This window comes from Heterocephalus glaber, unplaced genomic scaffold (assembly GCF_053883595.1).
Source record: "Heterocephalus glaber isolate CG9 unplaced genomic scaffold, H.glaber_assembly_v1.0 deba00001226, whole genome shotgun sequence".
Classification (NCBI taxonomy): Eukaryota; Metazoa; Chordata; class Mammalia; order Rodentia; family Bathyergidae; genus Heterocephalus; species Heterocephalus glaber.
Window position 1 is genome coordinate 292,819 of NW_028258219.1, and position 25,551 is coordinate 318,369.

Consider the following 25,551-nt stretch of genomic DNA (forward strand, 5'->3'; position numbering starts at 1 on the left):
TAGATCATCATGGTGGGAGATGTGGTAGAGGATAGTTCCTTACCTCCTGGAAGCCAGGGAGCAAAGAGAAAGAGAAGGAAGAGGCCACACCCAGTGTACCCTTCAAGGGCGCATCCCAGTGACCACCTTCTCCCACTAGCCCCACTCCTAAGTTTCCAACACCTCTAATGACACCATCAGCTGAGGGCCAGGCTTTCAACACAGGAGCCTTTGGGAGCTGTGAGATCAAACCCTCACAGTGCGGTTCCACTTACAGGGCATCTTTGAAAAGGCAACACCATGGGCTGGATGAGGTGGCGCACATTTGTAATCCCAGAACTTGGGAGGCTGAGGCAGGAGGATTGCTGTGAGTTCAAGGCCAGCCTGGGCTACACAGTGAGTTCCCCAGTCTGAACTACATAGCAAGACTGTCTCAGAAACAAAACAAAAACAAAGGCAGCACCATGGTGGTGAGCAGGCCAGTAGTTCAGGGCCTCAGGGGTGGCAGGGGTCTGAGATGATGAAGAAAGGAGAAGTGGGAGACTCTGGGGTCATGAGATGGCTGTGGCTGGGGTTCCACGTACCTGTCCATGTGCTAAGTCATGACTGTGTGCACCGAAGTCAAGTCAGTTATACTGCATTCTAATCTGCATGAAAATTTTTTTCAATGAGAAACGCTGGCAAACACTAATCAAGAGAAGGCTGGAGTGGCTACTTTAATATCAGATAACTTGAACTCTAGAGTAAGGAGCACTAGCAGGAAAGAAGAGGAAACTCTTATACTATCAAGAGGTCAGTTCATCAGGACATATTCTAAATACACTTGTCCCCCCTAATACCTGGTAACATGTATTAAAATAGGTGGGGTAAACGCTGGCAGACTGCAAGGAGAAACAGATACATCTGTACTCACAGGTGGAGACTGCAGTAATTCATAGAACACAAACAGGAAATCAATAAGGCTTGCACTTAAACTTGGGCTAACAGACATTTAAAGAGTCTAAACATTCAAGTGCTCACAGAGTATCACAATGATAGGCCATACTGTAAACCATAAAACGAGACAGCACTGAGAGGCTGAGGCAGAGAATCTCAAGTTGGAGCCCAGTCTGGGCAATTTAATGAGACCCTGTCTCATAATAAAATATTATAAAAGAGCTAGGGATGTAGCTCAGTGTGAAGATCTTGGGTTCAATCCCAAGCAGCACAATCAATGAGGCTCAACAGTTTGTAATAGCTAAATCTTGGAAACAGCTCAAATGCCCATCAACTGATTAGTGAATAAAGAAGACATGGTTTGGGGCCAGGGATTTAGCTCAGTGTTGCCACTGCCTGCCTGGGAAGTGCAGGATCCCAAGTTTGATCCCCAATACCAAAAAAAAAAAAAACAAAAAGATGACGTGGGGTTTTTTTTTATACAAGAGAGTACTACTCTGCCATAAAGAAGGATGAGCTTCAGACATTTATAGCTAAATGGATGGACCTTGACACCATACTCTTAAGTGAAATAAGTCGGACACACACGTTTAAATACCACATTGATTGTCGGGTGTGAGAAACCTACAGTGGAAATGAGGACTGAGAGGTATAATGGATGTTGGGAGATGGGAAGAAGGTGTTCAGATGGGAAGGGGAACAGGCAGGAGAAAGGAAGGAAGGGACGAGAAAAAAGTGAAAACAGAAGGAAAAAAGGAAACAAAGCTTTTGTGTACTTTTTTTTTTTTGGTACCCAAGATCTAACTCGGGTCCTTGTGCTTTCGAGGCAGGCAGCAAAACCACTGAGCTAAATCCCCGGCCCCAAAGCTTTTATATATAAGGAGGGGAGGATGGGATAAAATAAAATTTATTTTTAAAAATCAATGAGGCTCAGCAATTGAAGAAGACTGTGTTTTCTGACCACAGCAAAGTAAAAGCAGCCATCCATAGAAAGGTGCCTGGAACCCCCTGAGTGTTTCGCCAGTAGGAATGTCTGGGGGCCGCAGCGTTTAGTGGCCTCCACGACTGCTCGTTCTTTCCAAGCAAGGAGCCTAGGAGCTGACCCTCAAGGGTCGGAGCAGCTACAAATCAACTTGCAGGAAAACTTCTCCCTTGCTGTCCACTGGGCATTGAGAACTGAGGTGGAGACGCAGCAGCTGTTGGGGGAACTGGGCAGCCCCTCCTCCTCGCCCAGGTTCAAATTCTCCCCACTGGCGACCACTCTCTTTCTTGCAGGAAGCCCCCCAGTGCCCGATGCCTGCCTCTCGGCCCCTTGCCAGAACGGGGGCACATGTGTGGATGCAGATCAGGGCTTCGTGTGCGAGTGCCCAGAAGGCTTCATGGGGCTGGACTGCAGGGAGAGTGCGTCGGGACTGCCAGGCGGCATGCAGGGTGGGGTGGGAGACCCGGGGCCTGTGTGTGGCAGCAGAACCGGGGGGGTCCCCCGTGGGTCGTGCATGCAGGAAACCCACCAGAGAAAGTGTTCGGAGTGTTGAGTGTGTGTGCACTGTCACTCTTAAGGGAGGGCGGCCAGGATGGGGTCTTCCTGGACCCCACAGGACATCTCCTCCACTCCATGGCAGGAACCCACGACTGTGAGTGCCGCAATGGAGGCAGGTGCCTGGGTGCCAACTCTACCCTCTGCCAGTGCCCCCCGGGCTTCTTCGGGCTCCTCTGTGAATTTGGTAGGTCTGAGGCTGGGGGGTGGGCACTCGTCCTGTCCTGTCCCTGAGTGTCCCCATAACCAGGGTATGAATGGTTCAGACCCTTGACCCCCACCCCCATGTGGGCAGTGGCCCCTGGAGTCCCCCAGTCACCCTGGTGGGGTCACCCCCCCGTCAGGACACAAGAGGAGCAGGGGACAAGGGAGGGCTTCCCCTTCTCTCCACAGGGGTCACAGCCACGCCTTGCAACATGAACACCCAGTGCCCAGATGGGGGCTACTGCATGGAGTACGGTGGGAGCTACCTGTGCGTCTGCCACACGGATCACAACATCAGCCACTGTGAGTGGCTGGGGACCCCTGCTGCTCACGGGGCGGGGTGGGGGAGTGTCTGGCAGAGAAGGGGAGTGAGGCAGGCACCCTGGTCACTCCAGAGAATCTGCAGGTGGAGGTGCAGGCCTCTGCCCACGACCCACTCATAAGGTAGGAGGGATGTCTAGGAGTCCCACGTCGGACAGCACTTTGACCCAGCCACCAGCACCATGTCCCTCTTCCCTCAGCCCAAAGCCCAGACTATTCAATAATTAGTGCATTCACAGTTATTGTAATCACCTCTGCTACTGCGTATGTTAGTGTAAAGATGACCACATATGTGATGTGTGATACAGATCCACGCGGACAGTGGTAAGAAGACATTCACATGTCGCAGATCAGTGGTGCTTTCTGCTAAAATCAGGAGAAAGATACTCCGCGGAGGGGCCTGAGAGCCCTTGTGAAGAATCCAGATGCCCTGGGAGTGTGTTTTCAGTGGCGGGTCGCAGATGGCTGTCTGGTTGACCCTGGAGGGTACATGCTTCAGAACCACCCTCTGCCCCCAGCCCTGCCATCACCCTGCGACTCGGACCCTTGCTTCAACGGAGGCTCCTGTGACGCCCACGACGACTCCTACACGTGCGAGTGCCCGCGCGGGTTCCAGGGCAGGCACTGCGAGAAAGGTGTGCGGGAAAGGCACGCCTGCGGGGTGGAGGTGGGGTGCAGGGCCAGGGGAGCTCCTGAGCCAGGAGGGCAGACCCTGCGTCAGCACCCTGGAGAGCGCCCGCCCTCGTAGGCCGGCTCCGCTCAGGCGCAGGGCCCTCCCTCTCCGGTTTTTATTTGACCCTTCGCCTTGCTGCTGTGTTCTCGTCCACACACTGGGGCAGAGCCGCACGGACTTGACCGTTGTTTTCTTTCCCTATTCTGATCTGCATTCCTTACAACGGGGTTCATTTTGGGCTCAGCGTTTTCCCAAATAGATTTTAGAATCATGGTATGGAATTTATTTTTTAAAAACTGACTCCAGGGCCGGGGATTTAGCTCAGTGGTTCCAATGCCTGCCTTGCAAGTGCAAGGATCCAAGTTCGATCCCCGGTACCAAAAAAACCCAAAAAAACCCTGACTCCATTAGGGTTTTGTTAAATCTAATTCAACGTGGAGAACGTAGACGTGTCACCACACTTGACCACTCAGAATGTATTCTTCGGCGAGTACATGGCAGACAGGCGTACCGCCCTGGCATAGGCACCCCAGGACCGGCTCCCAGGTGGCTGGAAGACTTGCTGAGCAAACCTGAGGCCTGTGCTCCCGGCTCAGGACTCTTTGCTGATACCACAGCCCCAGCTTGCCTGGAAGCCAGAACTGCCGCAGCCTCACCTAGGAGCCTGCCCACGGCACCTCTCAACAAAGGCCAAGAGCCCCAGTAGAGGAGAAGGGTTCCGAAGGTTCTTGGAACCACCACAGACAGTGTGGACACTTCTGAGCCCAGAGGACAGAGGGGCCACAGGAGGCTGCTCTTGAGGTGGGGCAGCGGAGCTTAGACATGCAGCCTGTGAGGCCCCTGGGAATGGGAAGGGAGAAGGGTGAGCGAGGTGTGGGGAGAAGCAGGCCTCCTTCTGCTGCACCTTCCTCCCAGAGCAAGGAGGAGTCCCAGGACTCTGACCTCACTGGCCCGAAAAGTTGATTTGTCAAGGGCAGACAGATGTGTCTGATGTAGTCAATGCCACAGGGTTTACATTTTAAGTAAGTTATCGCTTCTTGGCCTTTTGGCTATGATCAAGTGTACATTTTAAGTGTACATTTTAAGGCTGCCTCACAGCACTGAGCTCCTTAGGGCACAGGAAATGCTGGGACCCAGAGAAGGTGCGCCCATGCCAGCACAGGGGCAGGAAACATGAAGCCTGCGCTGACTGCTGTGGATGCTGATGTCAGCTGCTGCTCAGAACCCTGTGGTCAAATGCCAGGCACCATGGCAGGAAGGAGGAGCACGTGTGCAGTTCTCCCCCAGGACAGCCAGCTCTGCTCGGAGTCTGGGGCAGAGAAGAGCAACCCAGGGGCTGAGTGAGGGTCTGCAGTCCCCCCATTGCATGTGCCTTCTGGGGTGGCCCCTGCTGCACTGGGCCTTGGGGCTCAGTGAGAAGCAGGCCTGACCTGCTGGGCCTGCCCAATGCCAGGGGTCTGAGAAGACACAAGCCGGGTGACAAGGCCTCTGTGCACCCAGCAGGCTGGCCAGGGTTCACTCACACCTCTCTGTCCTTCCACACAGCCCGGCCACACCTGTGCAGCTCAGGGCCCTGCCGGAACGGGGGCACCTGCAAGGAGGCAGGTGGCGAGTACCACTGCAGCTGCCCCTACCGCTTCACTGGGAGGCGTTGTGAGATCGGTGAGGCCCCAGGGTGGAGGGGACTGGCAAGGCCTGAGCGGGGCTGAGCCGGCTGGGTAGTGTCGGGAGGGAGCCAAGCCCTGACCGGCAGCCTGACCACCGTGCATCTCCTTCTCAGGAGCACGCTCATGAGGCCCCAGCCGGGGCGCTGGGGAACCGGGGAGGGGTAGCAGACTGTGGTACCTGACCCTGCTGGGTATCTTTTGCTTCCAGGGAAGCCAGACTCCTGCGCCTCTGGCCCCTGTCACAACGGCGGCACCTGCTTCCACTACATTGGCAAATACAAGTGTGACTGTCCCCCAGGCTTCTCTGGACGGCACTGCGAGAGAGGTAAGAGGGGCACCAGGGACACTCCTCTGCACGTGTGAGACAGTCCACTTGGGCAGAGCTGGCCCAGCCCTGCCGGGGCAGGAAGCAGGACACCCCACGGTGACGGGGATGCTTGCATTTCTGCAGTCCCATCCCCCTGCTTCCGGAGCCCATGTTTGAATGGGGGAACCTGTGAGGATCTGGGCACAGATTTCTCCTGTCGCTGCCAAGCAGGGTACACAGGACGCCGATGCCAGGCAGGTGAGAGACCCAGGGGATGGTCTGTGGGCACAAGTTTTCTTCCTGATTCCCTAAGAGCTAGGCAGGGCAGGGGTGGGAAGAGGAAGACTCAGAAGTGGCCAGCAACTTACCCTAGATGGGCAGTAGCAGGAGCTGAGCCCCCCGGGCCCTGCAAGCAGGTCAGACAGAGCAATGGGCAGGGCTTGGGCAAGGCCCACAGCTCAGAGAGGCTTCTGTCCCCTTGCAGAGGTGGACTGCGGCTGGCCTGAGGAGGTGAAACACGCTTCGATGCGCTTCAATGGGACTCGCATGGGCTCTGTGGCCCTGTACACGTGTGATGATGGCTACAGCCTGAATGCCCCCCGCCACTTCCGCATCTGCCAGCCACAGGGTGTCTGGAGCCAGCCTCCTCAGTGCCTCGGTGATTCTGTGGGCCCTCAGGGGTGGGGTGGCCAGGGCCTGCCTGCACACGTGTCACCCAGCCACACGGAGGAGCAAAGGGCTGAGCCCTCTGTGGATCGAGGCTGGAAATCCTGTGGCGATGAGGTAACCATGTCAGCCTAACTCTGGACCATTCTCACTCAGGGCGTTCCTGTCCCTAGAGCAGCCTAGAGCAGGGGCCAAACACTCTGTAGATGGAGCAACTGAGGCCATGATGTCGCGCAGGTGCAGAGTCTAAAACAGGCAGATCTGGGCCAAGGGCTGTCTCCTACTCCTGCTCCCACCTGGGCCTGTGGAACCAGAATCTGCACTTGGTTAGGACCCCAGCACATAGCACTGGAGGGGCACTGCTCCCGAGAGCCCCCTCAAGACCCCACCAGAGCTGTGGGGTGTGCCTGGCCCAATGCCCTGGAGGTGGAGTTCCTTAACACAAGGGCAGGCATGTTACAGTGAGCCACAGCATGCACACTCTGCTCATCGGAAAGCTGTGTGACATTCATGCAGGCTTAGAAAACAAGGATTTTTAAACAACCTTAGGGGTGGGATGACAGCATCCAGAGGTGAATGGAGCACACAGTGCTTTGCTGTCTCTAAATGTCCACAAAGCCCTACTCGCCTGTCAGCCCTGCCCAGTAAAAGCTGCAAGATTCTGGGATGAGAAGACCACCTGGCCTGAAGCGTCTGTCCTCTCCTGTCCTTCCAAGCCCAGGACTTGTGCAGGCTGTCGGGGGCCCACCCCTCTGAGTGCTGCTTCTCCCAGCCATTGCCAGGTAAGAAGCCAGCTCCCTCAGAGGACAGGGGCACCCCAGCAATATATCAGGGACCCCGAGAAGCACAGCCACCTCAGGGAGTAGTCTGAAGTCCAGACAGCAGCCACCACTGGAGGCAGAAGCACAGAAGGGGAACAGCTGCAGAGAATGACATGCATGTCTCACGTCACACATCACACAGACTTTACATTCTGCCACACAAAGTGACAGGCATATAAAAATGAGCACTGTGTTGCCCATACAAAACAGGATCAATATTTTTAAAAGAAAATAATCCTTAAAAGGATTAAGCACTACAATAGTTGAAAAAACAAGCATACTTTGTAAGTGGACACAAATGAAGAGGGAAACAGAGGAGCTGAGGTGGAACCTGTGCTCTCACCAAGGCGAAGATGCCGAAGAGAACAGAAGAGCAGATGCTAAGGACGAGGTTCTGAGCAGCTCTGGAGTTCAGCTCCCGAGTGACAGGTGAATGATGGGTCAGAAGGGCCCCAAGAACCCCAAACAGAAGAAAAAGGAAACATGGTGTAGTAAAATGTAAGAATGTTGTGGACTCATAGAGGGAAAAACAGATCACCCATCAAGGGACAAGAATGGGACTGGCATCAGACTTCTGACACCAGCCTTGCTGTCAGATGACAGAAAGGTGCTTTTAAATAAGAGGAGACCCCTGGGTTAGGGTGGAGATGGTCACTCTCTCTGTAACATCCAGGAAAGCCCATGAGGCCTCAGGACTCCCAGCTGTTAACCTGTTGAAGAGCTGAGCATCCGGGAAGCTCGGGCAGCCCTTTCCTAGGCAAGAAAGGCTGGTGGTGCTTTCGTCCCTGGGCCCAGACCAGCAAGGGCAGGTGCCTTGAGGACCCAGAGAAATCCAGGCATGCTTTGAATGCTGTGGGGCACACACACCAGCTGACTGCCGAGGTGCAGACCAAGTGCTGAGCACCCTCATTGCCCCGCTCTGCCCCCCAAGTACAGTGTGACCCCAAGGGCCAGGAGAGAAAACAGGTTTCATGGTCTCCCAAGGCAGAGACCCCGAGTTCACTGGAGGCAGATGCCATTCCAGCACTCAAGCTGGTGGCCCAGCCCCAGCCAGGTCCGTTCCCAGCAACATCAGCAGAGCAGCCACACGGCCAGCTGCCTGGCGGAGGACAGCACGTGTGTCCTGGAGAAGAGCATCCTACTCTAGTCACTACTCTTCTTGTACACTCTGTGTCTGAGAAGCAAGAAATTATGACACATGATCTAGAAAAGAAATAGTCCACAGAAACAGGTTTCCCTGCAGCTGCCCAACTTCGGAATTTGCAGACAGGATCTTTAAAATGCCAGTGTAAATGTGTTAAGGAAAGCGGAGGAAGAGAGAAAGAAAATGGACAAGATACTAGAGAATGTGAGGAGAAAGGAAGAGTTTTAAAAGTAACAAAGCCAACCTGGGGGTGTGGCTCAGTAACAGAGTACTCACCCAGAACACGCAAGGCCCCGAGTTCGATCCCCAGAACTGGGAAGGGAGGGGAGAAGGGAGATGAGGAGGATGAGGAGGAAAAACAGAGATTCTAAAACGGAAAATAAAATATTCTAAATGAGTAAATTCGACAGGTTTAGCAACAGAAAGGATACAACAGAAAAATTCATAGAACTCAGGACAATAAAATTATCTCAACTGCAGGTGAGAGAGGAAAATTAATTTTAAGATGAGTTACGAATTATGAAAAAATGAATCTAAAAATAAGATAGAGATCAGTTACCTGTGGGACAACAGCAAATAAGCCCCAAACTGGAGTCCCAGAAATACAGAACAGAAGGGGCAAAAGAAATATTTGAAGAGATAATTACTGAGCATTTTCTAAAAATGAAATATATCAATCTGTAGATCCATGAAGCTCAACAAACCCTGAACAGGACAAATATTGTAATAAACAAAGTTAAGACCCAAAAATGTGTATCCAAATTGTTCTTCAAATATGGAAGATAATAAGTATTCTCATGCAAACATAGTCTCAGAGGCTTAGCAGAAAAAGTTATTTTTTTGGACAGAGTACTTAAATCATAAGCAAATCCAGTAAGAGAAAGAGTTATTACATATTGGTAAGGCTTATCACTATCCAAAAGGAGAAAAGGAAATCGGGAAAATGGCACATATGAAGACTGAAAAGAATTATTACGCGGGCAGGGCAAACCTGTAATCCCAGCACTTGAGAGGCTGAGGCAGGAGGATGGCTGCAAGTTTGAGGGCAGCCTGAACTATAGTGAGACCCTGTCTCAAAAAAAAATGAACAAAAAAAATACGATAGAAAAAACACAAATGCGAATATACTAACCTCTCCAGGTAAAACATCAGATTTATTACACACAAAGCAAGCTATATGCCATTACAAGAGATACTCCGAAAACATAAGGACATAGAAAGACCAAAAGTAAAAGTCAAGAACAAGTATCAGGTGAACAAAAGAAAGCTGGAACACTAGCACCACTATCAAAAAAACCAGGCTGTCCATGAAAACCAGCACTAAGAGGGAAGACACCCAACACCCAGCACTGCGCGCGGGGGTCCTGACCCCCACACAACAAACCCGTGGCTGCAGAAGACTGGCATTCACTGAGCACTGGGAGATTCTGGCCACCTAACTCAATTAGTGGCAGGTTAAGGAAGAAAAAATTGGCAAGATGAAGATTTGAACAACACACTTAAAGGCTGGAGTTAGACCGTTCTCTGAACACAAAAAATGTAAGTAATGACAAGAATGCACATTTTTAAATCTAATTTATGCAGACTGGAGATGTTTTTAAAAATGTTTTGAAATAGCTAATGAGTCAAAGAAGAAATAATGGAGGCTGAAAATTTTTAAATGATTAACAGTGGAGAGTTCGTGTATCAAAACTTGTGCAGTCTAGGAGAAGCAGGGTTTCCTGGGACAAGAACAGACTCACTATCCACATTAGAAAGAAGGAAGGCTCAAAACCTATTAACTAATTTCTTACTTAAGAAGTTAGGAATAGAGTAACAAATGATACTAAAGAAGGTAGAAGAAAAGAAGTGATAAAGGTAAAAGGCACAATTAAACAGAAACCAAAGATACCAAAGAGAATATAATGCCATTAGCCTTTGAAAAGTCTAATAAAATGGACAAATCCCACAAACACTGATCAAGAAAAGCAAAGAGCACAAATAAAAACCCTTACCAATTAAAATGGTGTTGTAACCACATAAACAGTAAATTAAAAACATAGTAAAGAAATGTTATCAGCTACACTATGCAAATAAATTTGAAGTCTTACAGAAATGGACATGATATTCATAGAAAAATATAACTTAACAAAAGTGACTCAAGAAAATGTAGAATGCCTGCATATCCTATGACTATTTAAAGCAATTAAAGCAGTAATTAAAACATTCTCCCATAAAGAAACAGTGGGCCTAAATCTTTTTTTCTTTTCTTTTCTCCCATACTAGGGATTAAACCCAGGGCCTCTTGATACTTGAGAAGTGCTCTACCACTGAACTACATACCAGTCCTTTGGAAATTACTTTTGCTTTGTTTTGAGACAGTGTCTCATTAAGTTTCCCAGGGTGGCCTTAAACTTAGAGTTCTCCTGCCTCTGGAGTACCAGCAGGAATTACAGGTGTGAGCCACTATATCCGGCCTGTTTTATGGGTGAATTCTACCCAACTGCCAAGAAACAGGTCATTGCAGTATTTTATAGACTTCCAGAGAGCAGATAATCAATACCTGTCAGTGCAGCCTACAGGCCTCATATATTTAAGAAAAGAAAAATACCAACCTTACATAAGCTCTTTTGGAAAATATAGGAGGAAGGACCACTTCTATACTCACTTGATGTGAACAGTACTGCTTTGACACCCAAGCGAGACATAGACATTCCAGAGTTTAAAATTACAAGCTAATACTATGATTATAGACACAAAAATCCTAACAGAATATTATTAAATCAAACCCAGTACTGCATAGAAAGGATAACATAGTCACAACCAGGTGAGAGTTATCTCAAGAACACAGGTTGGCCCAACATTTGAAAATTAAGTGATGTACATTATTTCACCATACTGAGAGATAGAGAAAACTGTATGATATCTCAGTTGATACACAAAAAAGCATTTGACAAAATTTAACTATTATTTAAAGCTCTTAATGAACCAAGGGTAGAGGCATTTTCCCCAGTCTGATAGAAGGCATCCATGAAGATCCCCAGCTAACAGAAGGCAGTGCCGAAAGCCTTTGCCCTGTGATGGGGAACCAGGCCAGCTGCCCCTTGTCCTCATCCCTCCCAGCATCTTCCTAGAGGCCCTCGACAGTGCCACAGTGTGGAACAGAAGGTGTGGCCCCTGAAGGCAGAGAAAGGCAGAAGATGACTCACCTGTCTGCATAGAGGCTGCACAGAGACCTCTCTAAGGAGCTCCCAGAAGCCATGGGCTAGTAAATGGATTCAGCTGGTCATAAGAGACAGGGCAACATGAGAATGAATTTGATTCCCATGTCATACTTCTACCCATTGTACTATGCACAACAATCGCACAACAAAGAAACGATGATACACTTTCAACATGTGTGATGAATTATAGACATGAGCGTAAAAGTTGCACAGTAGAAACTTCAAAAAGAGCATACAAGAAAATATTCACGATAGCTACAACAAAATGGTTATGCACTTGGAAAAATGCATTTATCTGCTACTCACCATACATGGCAATTAATTCCAAATGGATTAAAGTCTTAAATTTAAAACTATATAATGTTTTATGGAAAATATAGGTAAATAGCTTTTGAGTAGGAGAAGTCACAAAAAAAAAAACTATAAAAGAAATAAATGGACCAACCTGGCTGTATAAAAATTAGGAACTTAAATCCCTAACTCCTAAAGAAGAAAATGAAATACAAGCTAGAACCTGGGAGTGTGTATACATATGTATATATGTATAGGTGAGCATTATATATGTGTGTATATATGACTGGTTATAAAACCACATGAACACCAACGAATCAATAAGAAAAAAATAACCCAACAGGAAAATAGGCAAAACATGAACAGGCAGAAGAAGACATACATAAGCCAAGGAAATAAGAAGAAATACTCTACTTCATCAGTAATAAAGAACATGCAAGTCAAAAGTACAGTACGGTACATTTGGTTGGCAAAATTCTAACATCTAAGCAGCCTACGTGGGCGAGGGTATGGGCCCATAGGATCACTTACGAACTGCTATGGGAATGGGAGTTGGCATGAGCAGGTTGAAAATAATTCAGTAGTTTTCCTGTACAGGTCACCATCAGCACAGCCTGAGTCCCAGCAGTCCCACTTCTAGGTATAGCTAAGTAAAGCTTGCACACTCACACTGGATGTGAAAGCGTTTAGAGAACTGTAGAACCAACACAGTGTCCACCAGACGAGAACAGATGTAGTAGGAAGTGCTCATGACAGAATGTTACACAGCGGCGAACATCGTGAAGTGCTGTGACCCAAAACAACATAGAGATCTCTTAGCAGTAAGTGTTAAGTGAAAGAGAGTATATATTGTGGTATCCTATTAATAAAACTCAAAAACTGCCATATATTGTACAAGCAATTTATAAAATTTAAAACTAATTTTTAAAAGGCAAAGAAGTGACAACTACAGAAGTTGGTATCCCAGGAGGGGCAGGTGAGCACCTAATAATCACACTCCAGGGTGGGGCTGGGGGGCTTGGTCCCAGATGCTCATAGGTCATTACCATTAATTTACTTACTTTCTGGACATTGAAATTAGACTTTTAAACTCAGGAGCACAACTCCTGATTTAAAAGAAATCTATGGTGAATCTTTTAAAACTACTAATTAGCCGACCGGGGATTTAGCTCAGTGCTGCCGCCTCCCTCGCAAGTCGAAGGTCCTAAGTTCAATCCCCGGTACCAAAAAAAAATACCAATTAGCCCCCAAATGTACTGGTTTCACCCAACTGTTAGTTATAGAAATGGCAAGACCAGACACGAGCCATTTCTGCCGAGCCTTTGGGCCTGTCCACTGATGGCCACAGGCGTTAAACCTCACAGTGTCTTCCGAGCAGCCTGAAGGGATGGTGACAGACACAGGCCAGGCCTGATCCCTCCCCTCCCAGGTGTCCAGCCCTGGATCTGGCCTTTCGGAGGGCCAAGGGGACGGCGTGGACTCAGAAGACTCCTCAGACCTCGTTTGTGCCTGTCTTAGCAACTGCCATGTGGCTTTATTCTTGGGTCTCCTTTCTCCCAGAAGCGGACGAATGCCAGTCTCAGCCCTGCCTGAATGGGGGCTCCTGCCAGAGCCACACCTCGGGGTACCACTGTCTCTGCAGTGCAGGGTACGAGGGAGCCCGCTGCGAGCTGGGTAAGAGGGCTGGCCCACAGGGTGGCAGCGGAAGACGTGGGCCCCTGGCTGTGGCCACCTTGCCAGCCGCTCTTCCCCCTAGACAGCACTGTCTGGACAGCCGGCTCGGCCACGGCTTGCTCCCTCAGGCTGCTCTCAGCTCTGATGAGATCTGCAAACATCTCTGCCTCCTCCAGCCAGGGAGGTGAGCAGGTTTTGGCCCTGACCGCTGGCCTGGTACTGCCCACCAGCGGAGGGGAGGCCTGCTCAGCATGTGACTGCTGGACCTGCCCTCAGTCCTTGGTGCTGAATGTGGCCTGCTCCCTGAGACAGAGATGCTGGCCACCGGGGAAGGCGGCTTGGCACTGTGTCCATTTGTGCAGGAGCAGCCTGGGCATGGGGCCCTGCTGCAGGAGCCAGTTTGGGGCCCAGAGTACTGACCCCAGGCTGAAGTCTCGGGGCCACAGAATCCCTGGGACGGGCAGGGGCTCTGGGTCCAGTCAGTGAGGTGCCTTGTTGTGCAGAAACAGATGAGTGCCGGGCACAGCCCTGCAGAAACGGAAGCTCCTGCAGGGACCTCCCGGGGGCTTTCATCTGCCAGTGCTCCGCAGGCTTCGTTGGAGTCCACTGTGAGACAGGTAGGGCTCCCCTTGGGTGTCTGGACATGCAGAGCCCAGGCTGCAGGCAGACAAACCACCCAGGGAGAGGGGCACCCAGGGCCGTGGCTGCCTCAGGAGGAGGGAAGCTGCCCTCTCCCCTCCAGCCTCTGTCCTCGCTGTCCTATCCCTTCTTCTGCTGTCCCCTCCCCCCTCTCCCAGAACCCCCTGCCCAGCTCGGGCCAACTCTGGCTGTTCTCCAGAGGTAGACGCTTGTGACTCCAGCCCCTGCCTGCATGGAGGCCACTGCGAGAATGGTGGCGGGGCCTACCTGTGTGTCTGCCCGGAAGGCTTCTTTGGCTATCACTGTGAGACAGGTAGGGGCGTGGGCGCTCCCCAGAGCCGCTGCCTGAGAACCGTGGCCCTTCCCCTGCTCCTCTTGGCCCATGATGGTGCCTCCACTCACCTACGGAGCTCCCTCCCCAGGGAGCCTGCCTCGCCCCCGCATGCCCAGGCCACGGCCCCCCATCCCCGGGACAGGCCACGCTCCTCACAGCCCCGGATCCCGTGCTCTCCGCCCCTCCATTCCTGGCCTCTCACCCGCAGTGGATCCCTCCCACCCATCTAGCGTTCCCTGTGCCACTCCAGTTGCCCTGGAACTGCCTCTTCCCCACGGAGCCCACCTGCTAGGGTAGGAGCCCCTGGGGTGGGGCCCAGGATGTGCTGAGGCCGGGCCAGGCACAGGCACAGGCACTGTCACGGCACCATCCCCACACCCACCAGGCAAGGGCCCCCTCGAAACCCTACACTCTCTGCTCCTCCTCCAGTGAGTGACCCCTGCTTCTCCAGCCCTTGTGGAGGCCGCGGCTACTGCTTAGCCAGCAACGGGTCCCACAGCTGCACCTGCAAAGTGGGCTACACGGGCAAGGACTGTGGCACAGGTGAGGCGGTGAGGCACCTATGTGAGGAACAGGCAGCCGGGGTGCGTGACTCTCCTTCCGCAGGGCCCGCGCAAGAGCAGTCCCCAGGGCAAGGGCACAGGCGACACTGACCCAGCTGGGCCAGTGCATCAGCAGAGCCAGGGTGCAGAGGCAGGAGCCTCCAGGGGGCTGGTGGAGGCGAAGGAAAGGAACCCGGGCAGGAGAGGGCTCCCTGACTGCAGCAGCCCGGCTGCCTAACCCCAGGGACCAGAGAAGGCACCTGATGAGCCGGGCTCCCCAGCGGACAGCTGACCATGCCCTTCCCTTGTGTCCTGGCCGGAACCCTGAAGAGATCCTCCCACCAACGGCCCTCAGGGTGGACAGAGTGGAAGAGAGCGGGGTCTCCATCTCCTGGGACCCCCCCGACAGCCCCACCGCCAGGCAGGTGCTGGATGGCTACGCAGTCACCTATGTCTCCTTCGACGGCTCCTACCGCCGCACAGACTTTGTGGATAGGAGCCGCACCTCGCATCAGCTGCGGGCCCTAGTGCCTGGCCGGGCCTACAACATCTCTGTCTTCTCGGTCAAGCGCAACACCAACAACAAGAATGACATCAGTCGGCCAACAGCGCTGCTCACCCACACACGTGAGTGGCACCAGCCCTCAGGGAGGGGCCTGGCAGGCACTGCTCTAGGAGGGGCACGAGCAAGGACATCAGGGACAGGAAGGAGGGCAGTGTGGCAGGCGGCTGGCCCTGCAGCTTTCCTGAGTGAAAGGGACTGAAGCTGCTGGGGGCTCTGCACTGGGCAGGCATGGTGGAGGGAGGGCGGTGGGGAAAGGAGGCGCCTTCCCTAGCTCTGGGAGTATTCCAGCAAGAGTGCCATTGCTGGGACACCCTCCTGGAGCTGTGGGCCCGGACCCCTGAAACTGCAGAGCAGCTGAGGGCTTCCCTGGGCACACCAGAGTGGGGTCGCCAACAGGAGACCAGATGTGTGAGAGGGACACTCCATGCCCACCCACTGGGGCTGAAGGCTGCAGTTGGGCTCTGGGGCCAGTCCTCTCCAGTGTCTGTGCAGTAGCACCAGACACACAAGGAACTGAAGTCACATGTGCCCCTTCCCTGTAGTCCCCAAGGACGCTGCTGTTTCCAGCCTCTGAGCCAGCACTGTCCAACCATGCCCAGGTGTCTACTGCTACGCCAAGCAGCCAGCACAAAGAAAGGGGCGTGCCTGGGTCAACTGGGCTCAGAAAGCCCCCCTCTGGCATATCCCTGTCACATCTAACGTGGGTCAGAGACTCGGCCTGGCTCTGGGGCCCTGGCTGCCCTGGAGCAGTGCCCATAGTGGCTGTTCTGCAGCTACCACCCCCAGAGGGGGCACCTGGACACCACCCGAGTCCCTGCTGGGTGGCTGAAGGGTGCCTCTCTCCTGTGCTTCTCTGGGACCCCTGCACCCTGTGGACCCTTGTTTTGTCTTGGGGCCCCTCCCCTGGGAGCAAGGAGGACCAGCATCTGCTGAGCACCCTGCTGTCCCCAGGACCCCACCCTGTGGAAGACTTCGAGGTCACCAATGTAACAGCCAACGCCATCTCGGTGCACTGGGCTCTGCACAGGATCCACCACACCACCGTCAGCAGGGTGCGCTTGTCCATCCTCCACCCAGAGGCTCCTGAGGCCCAGGCCACCGACGTGGACAGGAGTGTGGACCAGCTCACGTTCGGGTAAGCAGAGACGCCAGGCTTCGTGCTCCCTGTGTCTGTGCACCTGCTGCCCCCACCTGGATGGGGCTGGGGCCCAGGGAGCCAACCTCAGCTCTAGGGTTCGTCCAGGGCCCCACGATGGACCCTGTGTGGTGGCCACCAGCCCGAGAGGAAGTCGGAGCGGGCAGTGCTGGAGGAGAGAGGAGAGGTGGGAGGGTTCTGGTCAGCAGCTCCCTGTGGTTCCTACAGTGCCGCGGGCTCAGGGTGAAGTGAAGGAGAGGAGGTGCTCTCTGACGGGAGCCCCTTGAGTCAGCACAGGGGCTGCTGTGTGAAGAGCTGAAACCGACAGACTCTGATGGAGTCCAGTTACCAAACAGTCATGTTTGCAGTGCAGCGGTTGGGAGGCAGAGGCCCCTACTTCCTCCTTCACTGTCTCCACCAGAACCTGCTGCCCCCTGTCTTGATTCACACGCTAGCCCCGTGATGGCGAACCTTTTAGAGCTTTTAATGATAACAAACAGCAGTTGCGACATGCATGCTGTAGGTTCACAACCACGGTCCTAGCCTCCTCCAGAGAACGGTCTAAGGTGGCCTACAGAAGATTCCGGGGGGCCCCGGGAGCGTGTATGTCAGCTGTGGTGGTCCCAAGACACCCCAGCTAGGTTCACCAGGAGCGCTCAACACAGAGTGGCTCCCACAACGAAGACCCACCACAGAGAGGGGACAGGGTGAGCTCCAGGCCCCTCCTCAGGGACCTGAGCCGTCAGCCCTGCAGCCAGGCTACTTCAGGGCTGGTGACACAGCACCCGATGCTGGTGCACATGGAAATTCCAGGCCCCAGGAGGGTCTTAAGTGTGAACCACAGTGTCTGGAGACAGTTCAAGCACAGGGAGCCTCTCTCACCCACAGGGCAGTGGGGACCCCCTAAGTCCCTGTCCCCAGACACAGCTGCAGGCTGGCCATGCAAACCTGTACAGTGATCTTGTCTGTTGCCCTTTTGCTGGCCTTGCCCCTCTGACCACACTCTGGCTGCCCTCAGAGCACCAGAGCCTTGTTGACCCTCGACTAGACACCAGGCCTCATGGAGCAGCCTGGTCCCCAGCGTCAGAACACCCCCTGCCCTGGTCACAGAGCTGGCCACAGGCCCCACACATCCCTGTCCTCCTCCTCCCTCTTGCAGGGCCCTGCTGCCAGGAAGGAGATACACCATGTGGGTGGCTGCCCTCAGTGGGCCGGGGGAAGCAGAGCGGCTCACCGAGAGCCGGGGCTCGGCACCGCTGCACGTGTGGACCCGTAAGTAGGCAGCGGCCCCCATGTTCACATGACGTCCTCCTAGTGCTCTGGCCTCCTCCTCCTCCAAGTGGCCATGTGCCAGGAACCTACCCCTGGCCTTCCACGGTCCCTTCCCGTTGGCCACCAGGAGGGGCTGAGAGCACACCGGGCTGAGGATGCCCCTGGGACCGTGTGGCTGGCTCACTCTGCCTAAGCTCCCTAGCATCACCAGCCCACAACCTGCCCCACCATGTGGGGCAGGAACGGGTACACGGAGAGGGATGTCACGGCGGATCCATGAGGAGTAATGGTCTGTACAGGACCTCCCGCATGGGGAAATGGTGCCCCTTGGACACAGCACCTCGGGGAAGCAGTGGAAGGCCCGTGTGGCAGGGACTCCTCCCAGTACAGCCTCCTTTGTCCTGTCCCGCCATCCCAAGACTGTCCAGCTGTCCACAATAACCAGATCTGGCATCCAGGGAGGCCTCAGGGAGGCCTATGCTGTGTCTCCTTAAGACGCCCTCCACCTGTCCACTTCTCTCTGCTGCCCACGCCTTGTCCAGGGCCCCTGCCGCCTGCAAACCTGACTGCCGCCCGTGTCACAGCCAGCTCTGCCCACGTGGTCTGGGATGCCCCCACACCAGGAGTGTTGCTGGAGGCTTACGTCATCAACGTGACCACCAGCCAGAGCACCAAGAGCCGCTATGTCCCCAATGGGAAGCTGGTGTCCTACACAGTGCGCGACCTGCTGCCTGGGCAGCGGTACCAGCTCTCGGTGACAGCTGTGCAGGGCACAGAGCAGGGCCAGCTGCACAGTGAGCCTGCGCACCTCTACATCATCACGTGTGAGTGCCCTGCCAGGTGGGGTGGTAAGCTGGGGTGTGGGCCCTGTCCAGGACCCTCACCTGAACTGAGAAGAGGTAGCGTGGAGAAGCCTGTGTGTGTGGCTCTCTGTACGCGGGAAGGGGCGGGCTCATCCATGGGCACTGACAGTCTGCATAAGCAGGCATGCCCAGCCTCCCCTACACTGTGCCCCTGCACTGCACCCAAGCAGGTGGGGCAGGGAGCACAGGGTATCACCCTGCAGCAGGTGCCAAGTGGGCAGCATGGGGAAGACCCCAGAAGTGACCTTGCAGCCTGCCCTAACCCACAGGAGCTGTTGGACATGAGCATGGAGAGGGACCAGGAGGCCCAGGGCCTGGGAGGTGGAGAAGTGCTCTGCACAGCAGAGGAGAGCAGCTGGACACAGGGCTGAGGAGACCCCTAAGCACCAGCATCTGTTCCCCAGGCAGAGGGGCCCTGCCAATATCCGCCAGTGTCCCACACGCTCCTGACTGCATTCTCAAAGCTGCTGTGAGAACGTTGGTCTGTAGGGTCAGAACAGGGCAGGAGACACGTAGGCCCAATGCAGAGATCAGAGCCTGAAGATGGAGGGGCTCCCTCCACTCCCCGGCTCTGTCATCTCCCAGTGTGGCTCCAGGCAGACCTGCTGGATGGAAAGGCAGGCTGGGGCTCTGTGGCCCTCACTGGCCAGGGCGAGGGGACCAGGAAGCACCTGGCCTGGGAGCTGCAGGACACCCAGGGGTGATGGACCATGCCCTCCCTCGGCCTGTGCCAGGGAGGGACCTCGGCTGAGGCAGCTGCCAGGAATGCTGAGTGGACCAGGTGACCTGGGCCAGGTCCTGTGTCCAGCCAGGGCTTGAATGCAGAAGGGACACCATGGGTGATGTGGCCTCTCAGGCGGAGAGCAGCACCTCTCCCTCCCCAAGCAGGAAGAGTGAGTGTGGGCCGGGAAGCCCAGGCCAGCCCCGGGCCACTGTCTTCCACCTGCCTGCTCTGCAGCCCCCAGGGACGGCACCGACAGACGCTGGCACCAGGGAGGACGCCACCCCCGGGTGCTCAGGAACAGACCGCCCCCCGTGCGCCTGCCGGAGCTGCGCCTGCTCAGCGACCGCAGCAGCCCTGAGACCCTGACCCGGCCCCCCAGGTACCCGCCCCCCCCCGCCACCAGCCCGTGGAGCAAAGGTGCTCAGCCTCCGTGACCGGCACCTCATGCTCTTGCAGGTTCCTGGAGCTCGTGGATGGAAGGGGACGAGTGAGCGCCAGGTTTGACGGCTCACCCAGCAAACCGATCACCTCGAAACCACGTGAGTACTGCAGCCTACCTGGGACAGACTCACTGCCACTCGCCCTTGCCCCATACAACCTGGGGATAAAGGTCCCCAGCACCCAACCCTGTCCCCAGCCAAGGCTTTGGGAGGGACCAGCTGGTACAGAGCCTCCACCCGGTCGGCATGTGGCCAGAGACACAGGCTGCAGACAAGGCACACCAGGGAAGTGAAAATAAGGCCTTTAGAAGCAGGCGCAGTCTACTTGCCAGGACAGGACTCCACGTTTTGTAAGCACACAGTAGACAGTAGGCTGTGGCAGTCTTGCTTTGCTACTCAAAGTCTTGTCATTGGACCAATAGCCTTGCCTGAGAGCTCCCAAAAGTGCAGAACCCAGCCAGAGCTGCCGCCTTATATGAGGGTGATTCACGTCAAAGCCACTGTCCCAGAAACCTAAGGCTCAGCTCAGTTAAGAACTCCTGTTCTGGAAGCAAAGTCCCAACCAGTGGGGCCAGCTGGAGCAGATCCCTGGTCTCTCCACCCTGCCCAGGACACGTCCAACTCCAAGTACTGTCCCCACCAAGGTCGGCCCAGCAGCACCAGGCATATGGGCCCAGATGCCCAGACCCTTCCCACTGGGCTCACCTGGTGGGCCCAGGGCTCTGCCCGTGATTCTGACGCAGAGGTCCCAGCAATCCCTCCTCCCACCTAGGCCCAGGCACCTGTTCTCATAGTGCTCCTCAGCAGAGCACTCGATCACCCATGCAGTGAGTCTCCAAGAGGAAGAGGGGAGGGCAGAGAAGGAAGAGGGGAGGGCAGGGGGCCAGGCCCTAAGACATAAAGGGAACAGAGCCAGGTGTCTGGGGACAAGGGCTTCTTGGGCTGCCTATGGGACATCCAGCGGTGGGCAAAGCTCGTTGGACTTGCAACCATGATGGCAAATATAAAATGCTTAGGGACACAGGTGAGGACTGGTACAGGTGACTTGCAGTGGGGGGCTGGGAGTGCAGCCTGCACAGAATGGCGGCAGAGGAGGAGGTGGTGCACCCCCAGGACCAGGGGATGGAGGGACAGAGAGCGGATTTGACCCCTGGAAGGAGGGGCCATTGCATCCGCAGTGAGAAGGGTGGGGCCTGGAGAAATGGCCACTGGAGCCTCCCCAAAGCGCCAAGGGTGGGTCCTGCTGCCAGGTGGCAAGAGGGTGGGGCCTGCTCCTCCACAGCACAGGAGGATGGGTGGGTGGCAGCGAGCTGCTCGAGAGGGCCACCCTAGGACAGGCCTCAGCACAAAGCAGCTGCTGTGTGCTCACCCCAGCTCTCCCAGAACCCACCAGCTTGCCACTGGAGAACACGGAGGCGGCCCTGGAGCAGGTCCACCTGGTCCTCCCGCTCCCTGAGCGCAGCGACAAGGACAGAGAAAGTAAGTCAGCACAATTCAGGGACTGGGGGCTGCCCGCACTTGGGTCATCGGTGAGGAATCCCATGTCAAGGGGTCTAGAGCCACGGGACCTGTCCAAGGGGCAGCCAAGCACCCCTCCTGGAGCGGGCAGGGCCAGCCACACCACCCAGTGAGCAGGCTGGGGCAGGACCCACCCAGTCCACCCAGGTCTGCATTGGAAGGTGGCCTCCCCATCAGCTGTCCTCCCCCTGCCCACCGAGCCCCACACCTTCACTTCTCTAGGGGGCAGTGTTCAGTGAGGAAGGTGGGAATCAGTGGAGGGAGCACGCACAGTGCGAGCCCGGCCTGAGGGACACCCACCCAAGCTGGGCCAGCACGTGGGCCCTGCAGTGCCTGCACTGTCCCTGGTCCAGTACTCTGCCTTGTAACAGCCATGGCCAGGGAGGCCTCCAGGGAGGCTTTTCCTCTGTGGACAGCATGATAGATGATGCCCTGTACACAGTCAGATTCTGGCCCTGCCCAGAAGGCTCTGCTAGGACCAGTGGCCCTTTCTCCTGAGTCACACCACAGGCTCAAGCTGGGCTCACCCATCATCCTGACCCCAAAGAAGGCCGAGTACACTGAAGGGCATGAGCCCAGAGGATGGTCCCCCAGGGCAGCTGCAGTAGCAAAGAGGGTGTTTGCAAATGCTGGCTCCACTGCCAGCAGCCTCCCCTCACTGCAGGAGGGCTCACCAACTCTTGGCTCAAGAGAGGCAGGAGGGCAGGCCAGCGAGCAACCACCAAGGAAGACGTCCTTCACAGCTCACCCTGCGTGCACACTCACGGTGCTGGTTGAGTGCAGCAGAGCAGGCACCCATCAGATGGTGTGCATTACATCAGCCTAAGTACTGGTGCTCGACTTCATTGAACTGAGAAATACGGACACCAGCTGCTCCCCTTGATCCCCTCGCTGGCCCCAAGCTCACTGCAAGCCTGTAGTGTGTGCCAGCGTGTGGCACACAGGCTCTCGAGGGGTGCGGGATGACCACATGGTGGGCAGGGAAACCTGAATGTGGCCTAAGTGCTGATTTGTCACCATGGCCCTGTGGTTAAGCCACAGGTCCTCAGGTGTAGACACCCGAGGGGCTTACAGGAGAAATGCTATCTGTGAACTGCTCTGCAGCTCTTTAACAGGTGACGGAAAGATGGGAATGCACAAAAGAGACGAGGTAAAAGCTGAGTTACTCAGGTTCTTCACAGTTAACATGTGGTAGGGTTAAGAATAATTAATAAAGGGTTATTCGGGCCGGGGATTTAGCTCAGTGGTTCTACCGCCTGCCTCGCAATCGCAAGGTCCTGAGTTCTTTCCCCAGTATGGAAAGCAGGGGGGTCTTTTTTTTTAAGCCCACAATTCATTTTAAGCACAAAAGAAACCCCTGTAGCTGGGTATGGTGGCACATACCTGTAATCCTAGATTTCTGGGAGGCTGAGGCAGAAGGATGGAAATTTCAACCCTAGCCTGGGCAATTTAGCAATTTAGCAAGACCAGCTAGGAATGGTAATGCAGGACTGTAATCCTAGCACTCGGGAGCCTGAGGCAGAAGAATTGCTCCAATTCAAGGCCAACCTGGGCTACGTAGCAAGCCCTAGTCTCAAAAGGGGGGCGGGGTATAGCTCAGTGAGAAGTCCCTGGGTTCAATCCCCAGTGATCCAGTAATGAAGAGAAAAAGAAAAGCCCCAGAGGACAAGATATGGTGGCGGCCGGGGGGGGGGGGGTAGGAATGGTGGGGAACAAGGGAGCCGTGACCAGCAACAGCTTCTGAGGCCTGCCCTGGCACCCTGGGACTGGTCCTTGGGGCCCCGTGAGCCCAGGCTGGGGGAGGACCAGATTCCACACTGAGGGAGACTGAACTGGATGTGGTGGGCAGAGCGTAATTCTCATTCTATCCTTTTCAATGGTTTTTAAGCTAAAACACAAGTCAAGAGATGTGTTGACCAAGCTGAAACAGGACAAAAGCTAAGGGCAGCAGGTTCTCTGAGGGGCAAGGCCAGGCTGTCACAGTGTGGTGGGGACACACAGGGTGGTGGGCAGACGGCCGCCCACAGGGCACGGACGCGAGCACAGAGGTCTGCCTGGGCTGGCCCCACAGGGAAGACGCCCCTGCCCTGAAAGCAGTGATGTGCGGACAGGGCCTCGGGTTCCAAGCAGAAGCAAGCCTGGGTAGGGGCAGAGTCAGCAGACGAGCAGGGGCATGTGGCCAGGGGCTCAGCACGGACGCCCAGTGGACTCTACCCCTCCTCCTTCCTTGAAGTCAGAGGTCAGGCCCAGGCTGTGGAAGCTGCCTCCTCGCAGTGCCCTCTCTGCACACACCTGGCATGAGACCAGCCTCCGGGCACCGAGAGGTAGGTCACCTAGAGGGCAGCCTGCATGCTGGTAGCTGACTTCCCCCAGCTGTTTCCAGGTGCCCTGGGAAGCTGCTCAGAAGAGGCCTGTCACAATGGAGGCACCTGCGTGCCTGGCACCGACACCTACAGCTGTGACTGCAGGCCGGGGTTCAAAGGCAGGCGCTGCGAGCTTGGTAAGTCAGGGCTGGCCATGGAGCAGGGACTGGGACTTGGTCCTGGCATGATGGGCACAAGTGGGCTTGCTTGGGGGAGGGGCCCGGGTCCAGAGGCTGATGGCAAGGACCTCTGAGGTGACCAGGAGCCATGGGGGACTGGACAGCCACCAGAGCACCAGGATGAAAGGTGCTGCCACTGAAAGGTGAGTGAGGCCTGACAGCAGCAGCCACAGCACAGCACGGCTGCAGGGCAAGAGTAGAGGTGAGGAGCAGAACCTACAGGAGGACAGGCTCCACGTCTGGACTGAATGCCACGGGTGGCCATCCCACCCTGTTATACCATCCCAGGGCCACTGGCTGCAAGGTCAGCCCAAGCCAGGGTGACTCCTGTGGGCACTGAGCACCCCTGGGGACAAGGCCTCTGTCCCAGGAAGCAGGAAGTACAGAGCCCAAGGTTCCCCCAAGGGAGCTTCATGAGGGGCGGGAAGAAAGCTCTGCTCTGACCCAGAGCTTCTTCCTAAACACCTACTTGCCCCTCTGTGCCCACAGCCTGTGAAAAGGTGCCTCGCCCCTGCACGAGGCTGTTCTCAGAGACGAAGTCCTTTCCAGTCTGGGAGGGAGGCGTCTGCCGCCGCGTGTAAGTTGTCTGCCCGCAGCCTCACCCCGCAGGGGAGAGCTCCACTTCCCCACTGCTTTCTGACTAACCTGAGGCAGCAAGCCTGAGTAACTCCACGCATTCAGCCCCCTCTCCCACATCCCGGGCCCCACTGGACACCGGGCTACCTCCACATGGACATCAGGACTGACCATCCCTTCCCTTCCTCAGACCCCCCCCGGAAAATAGACGGCACATGAGACCCCCGGTCCCAGTTCTGCCATTGCTCACAATGAGCCCTGGGCAAATCACTCAGGCTGCTTCCCCATCTGTACAGCGGGCTGTGGAGGGAGAGCTGCCCAGCTCATTTTGGGGACCACTGTTGCTGACATCTGTGGCTCGGTCGCACTCACAGAGGCTTCAGCTTCAGAGCCCTGACTGACCACGTGCAGTACACTGGCTGCTCCAGGCCCCGGGGCAAACAATGAGCAGCAAGACGCTCAGTGCAGACGCAGGACAGAGCCTGAGAGCAGGCATGCTGAGCAGAGTGCTAAGAAGAAGGGAGAGGTGAGGCTTGGAGAGCCACGGTGGTCAGAGTAGGTCCCACGGAGGAGGTGACACTGCACAAACACGGACGAGGTGGGGATCTGGGAGAAGAAAGTTCCAGAAGGTCAGACTGTCCATCCCCAAGGCCCTGCCTCCCAGCATCCCCAGTGTGTCTGAGAAACCGTGCAGGGGTCAAGCAGGGCTGAAGCCAGTGAGACGGAGTGGTGGGAGGGGAGGTGACCCTCAGAAGGACCGTGGCATTTGTTCTCCACAAAATGAGGGGTTGCTGCAGGCTTCTGAGCTGAGGAGAGATGTGTGATTACATCTCACCAGCCACACTGGGTGCTCCGAGGAGGATGGGAAGGGGGCAAGCAGGAAACTTCAGGCGCTCAGAACAGGCCAGGTGCCATCACAGCAGGAAAATCAGGAGCCTCTGACCCAGGCAGCGCTCCCAAGTGTGACCCTGGGCTCTA

General features: G+C 55.3%; 1 protein-coding gene across 1 annotated transcript in view; it reads left to right on the forward strand.

Annotated features, from left to right (window-relative positions):
* The window catches only part of Sned1 (sushi, nidogen and EGF like domains 1), a 58,246-nt gene that overhangs the window by 26,169 nt on the left and 6,526 nt on the right, over positions 1–25,551 (forward strand). Inside the window, 21 exon segments of the mRNA XM_013066898.3 lie at positions 2,191–2,316; positions 2,538–2,639; positions 2,846–2,959; positions 3,496–3,612; positions 5,196–5,312; positions 5,526–5,642; positions 5,769–5,882; positions 6,109–6,282; positions 13,310–13,423; positions 13,927–14,040; positions 14,262–14,375; positions 14,826–14,939; positions 15,269–15,565; positions 16,455–16,638; positions 17,798–17,910; positions 18,453–18,734; positions 19,732–19,876; positions 19,954–20,036; positions 21,312–21,416; positions 23,839–23,955; positions 24,487–24,574. Of these exon segments, the coding sequence (XP_012922352.2) occupies positions 2,191–2,316; positions 2,538–2,639; positions 2,846–2,959; positions 3,496–3,612; positions 5,196–5,312; positions 5,526–5,642; positions 5,769–5,882; positions 6,109–6,282; positions 13,310–13,423; positions 13,927–14,040; positions 14,262–14,375; positions 14,826–14,939; positions 15,269–15,565; positions 16,455–16,638; positions 17,798–17,910; positions 18,453–18,734; positions 19,732–19,876; positions 19,954–20,036; positions 21,312–21,416; positions 23,839–23,955; positions 24,487–24,574 (2,851 nt within the window).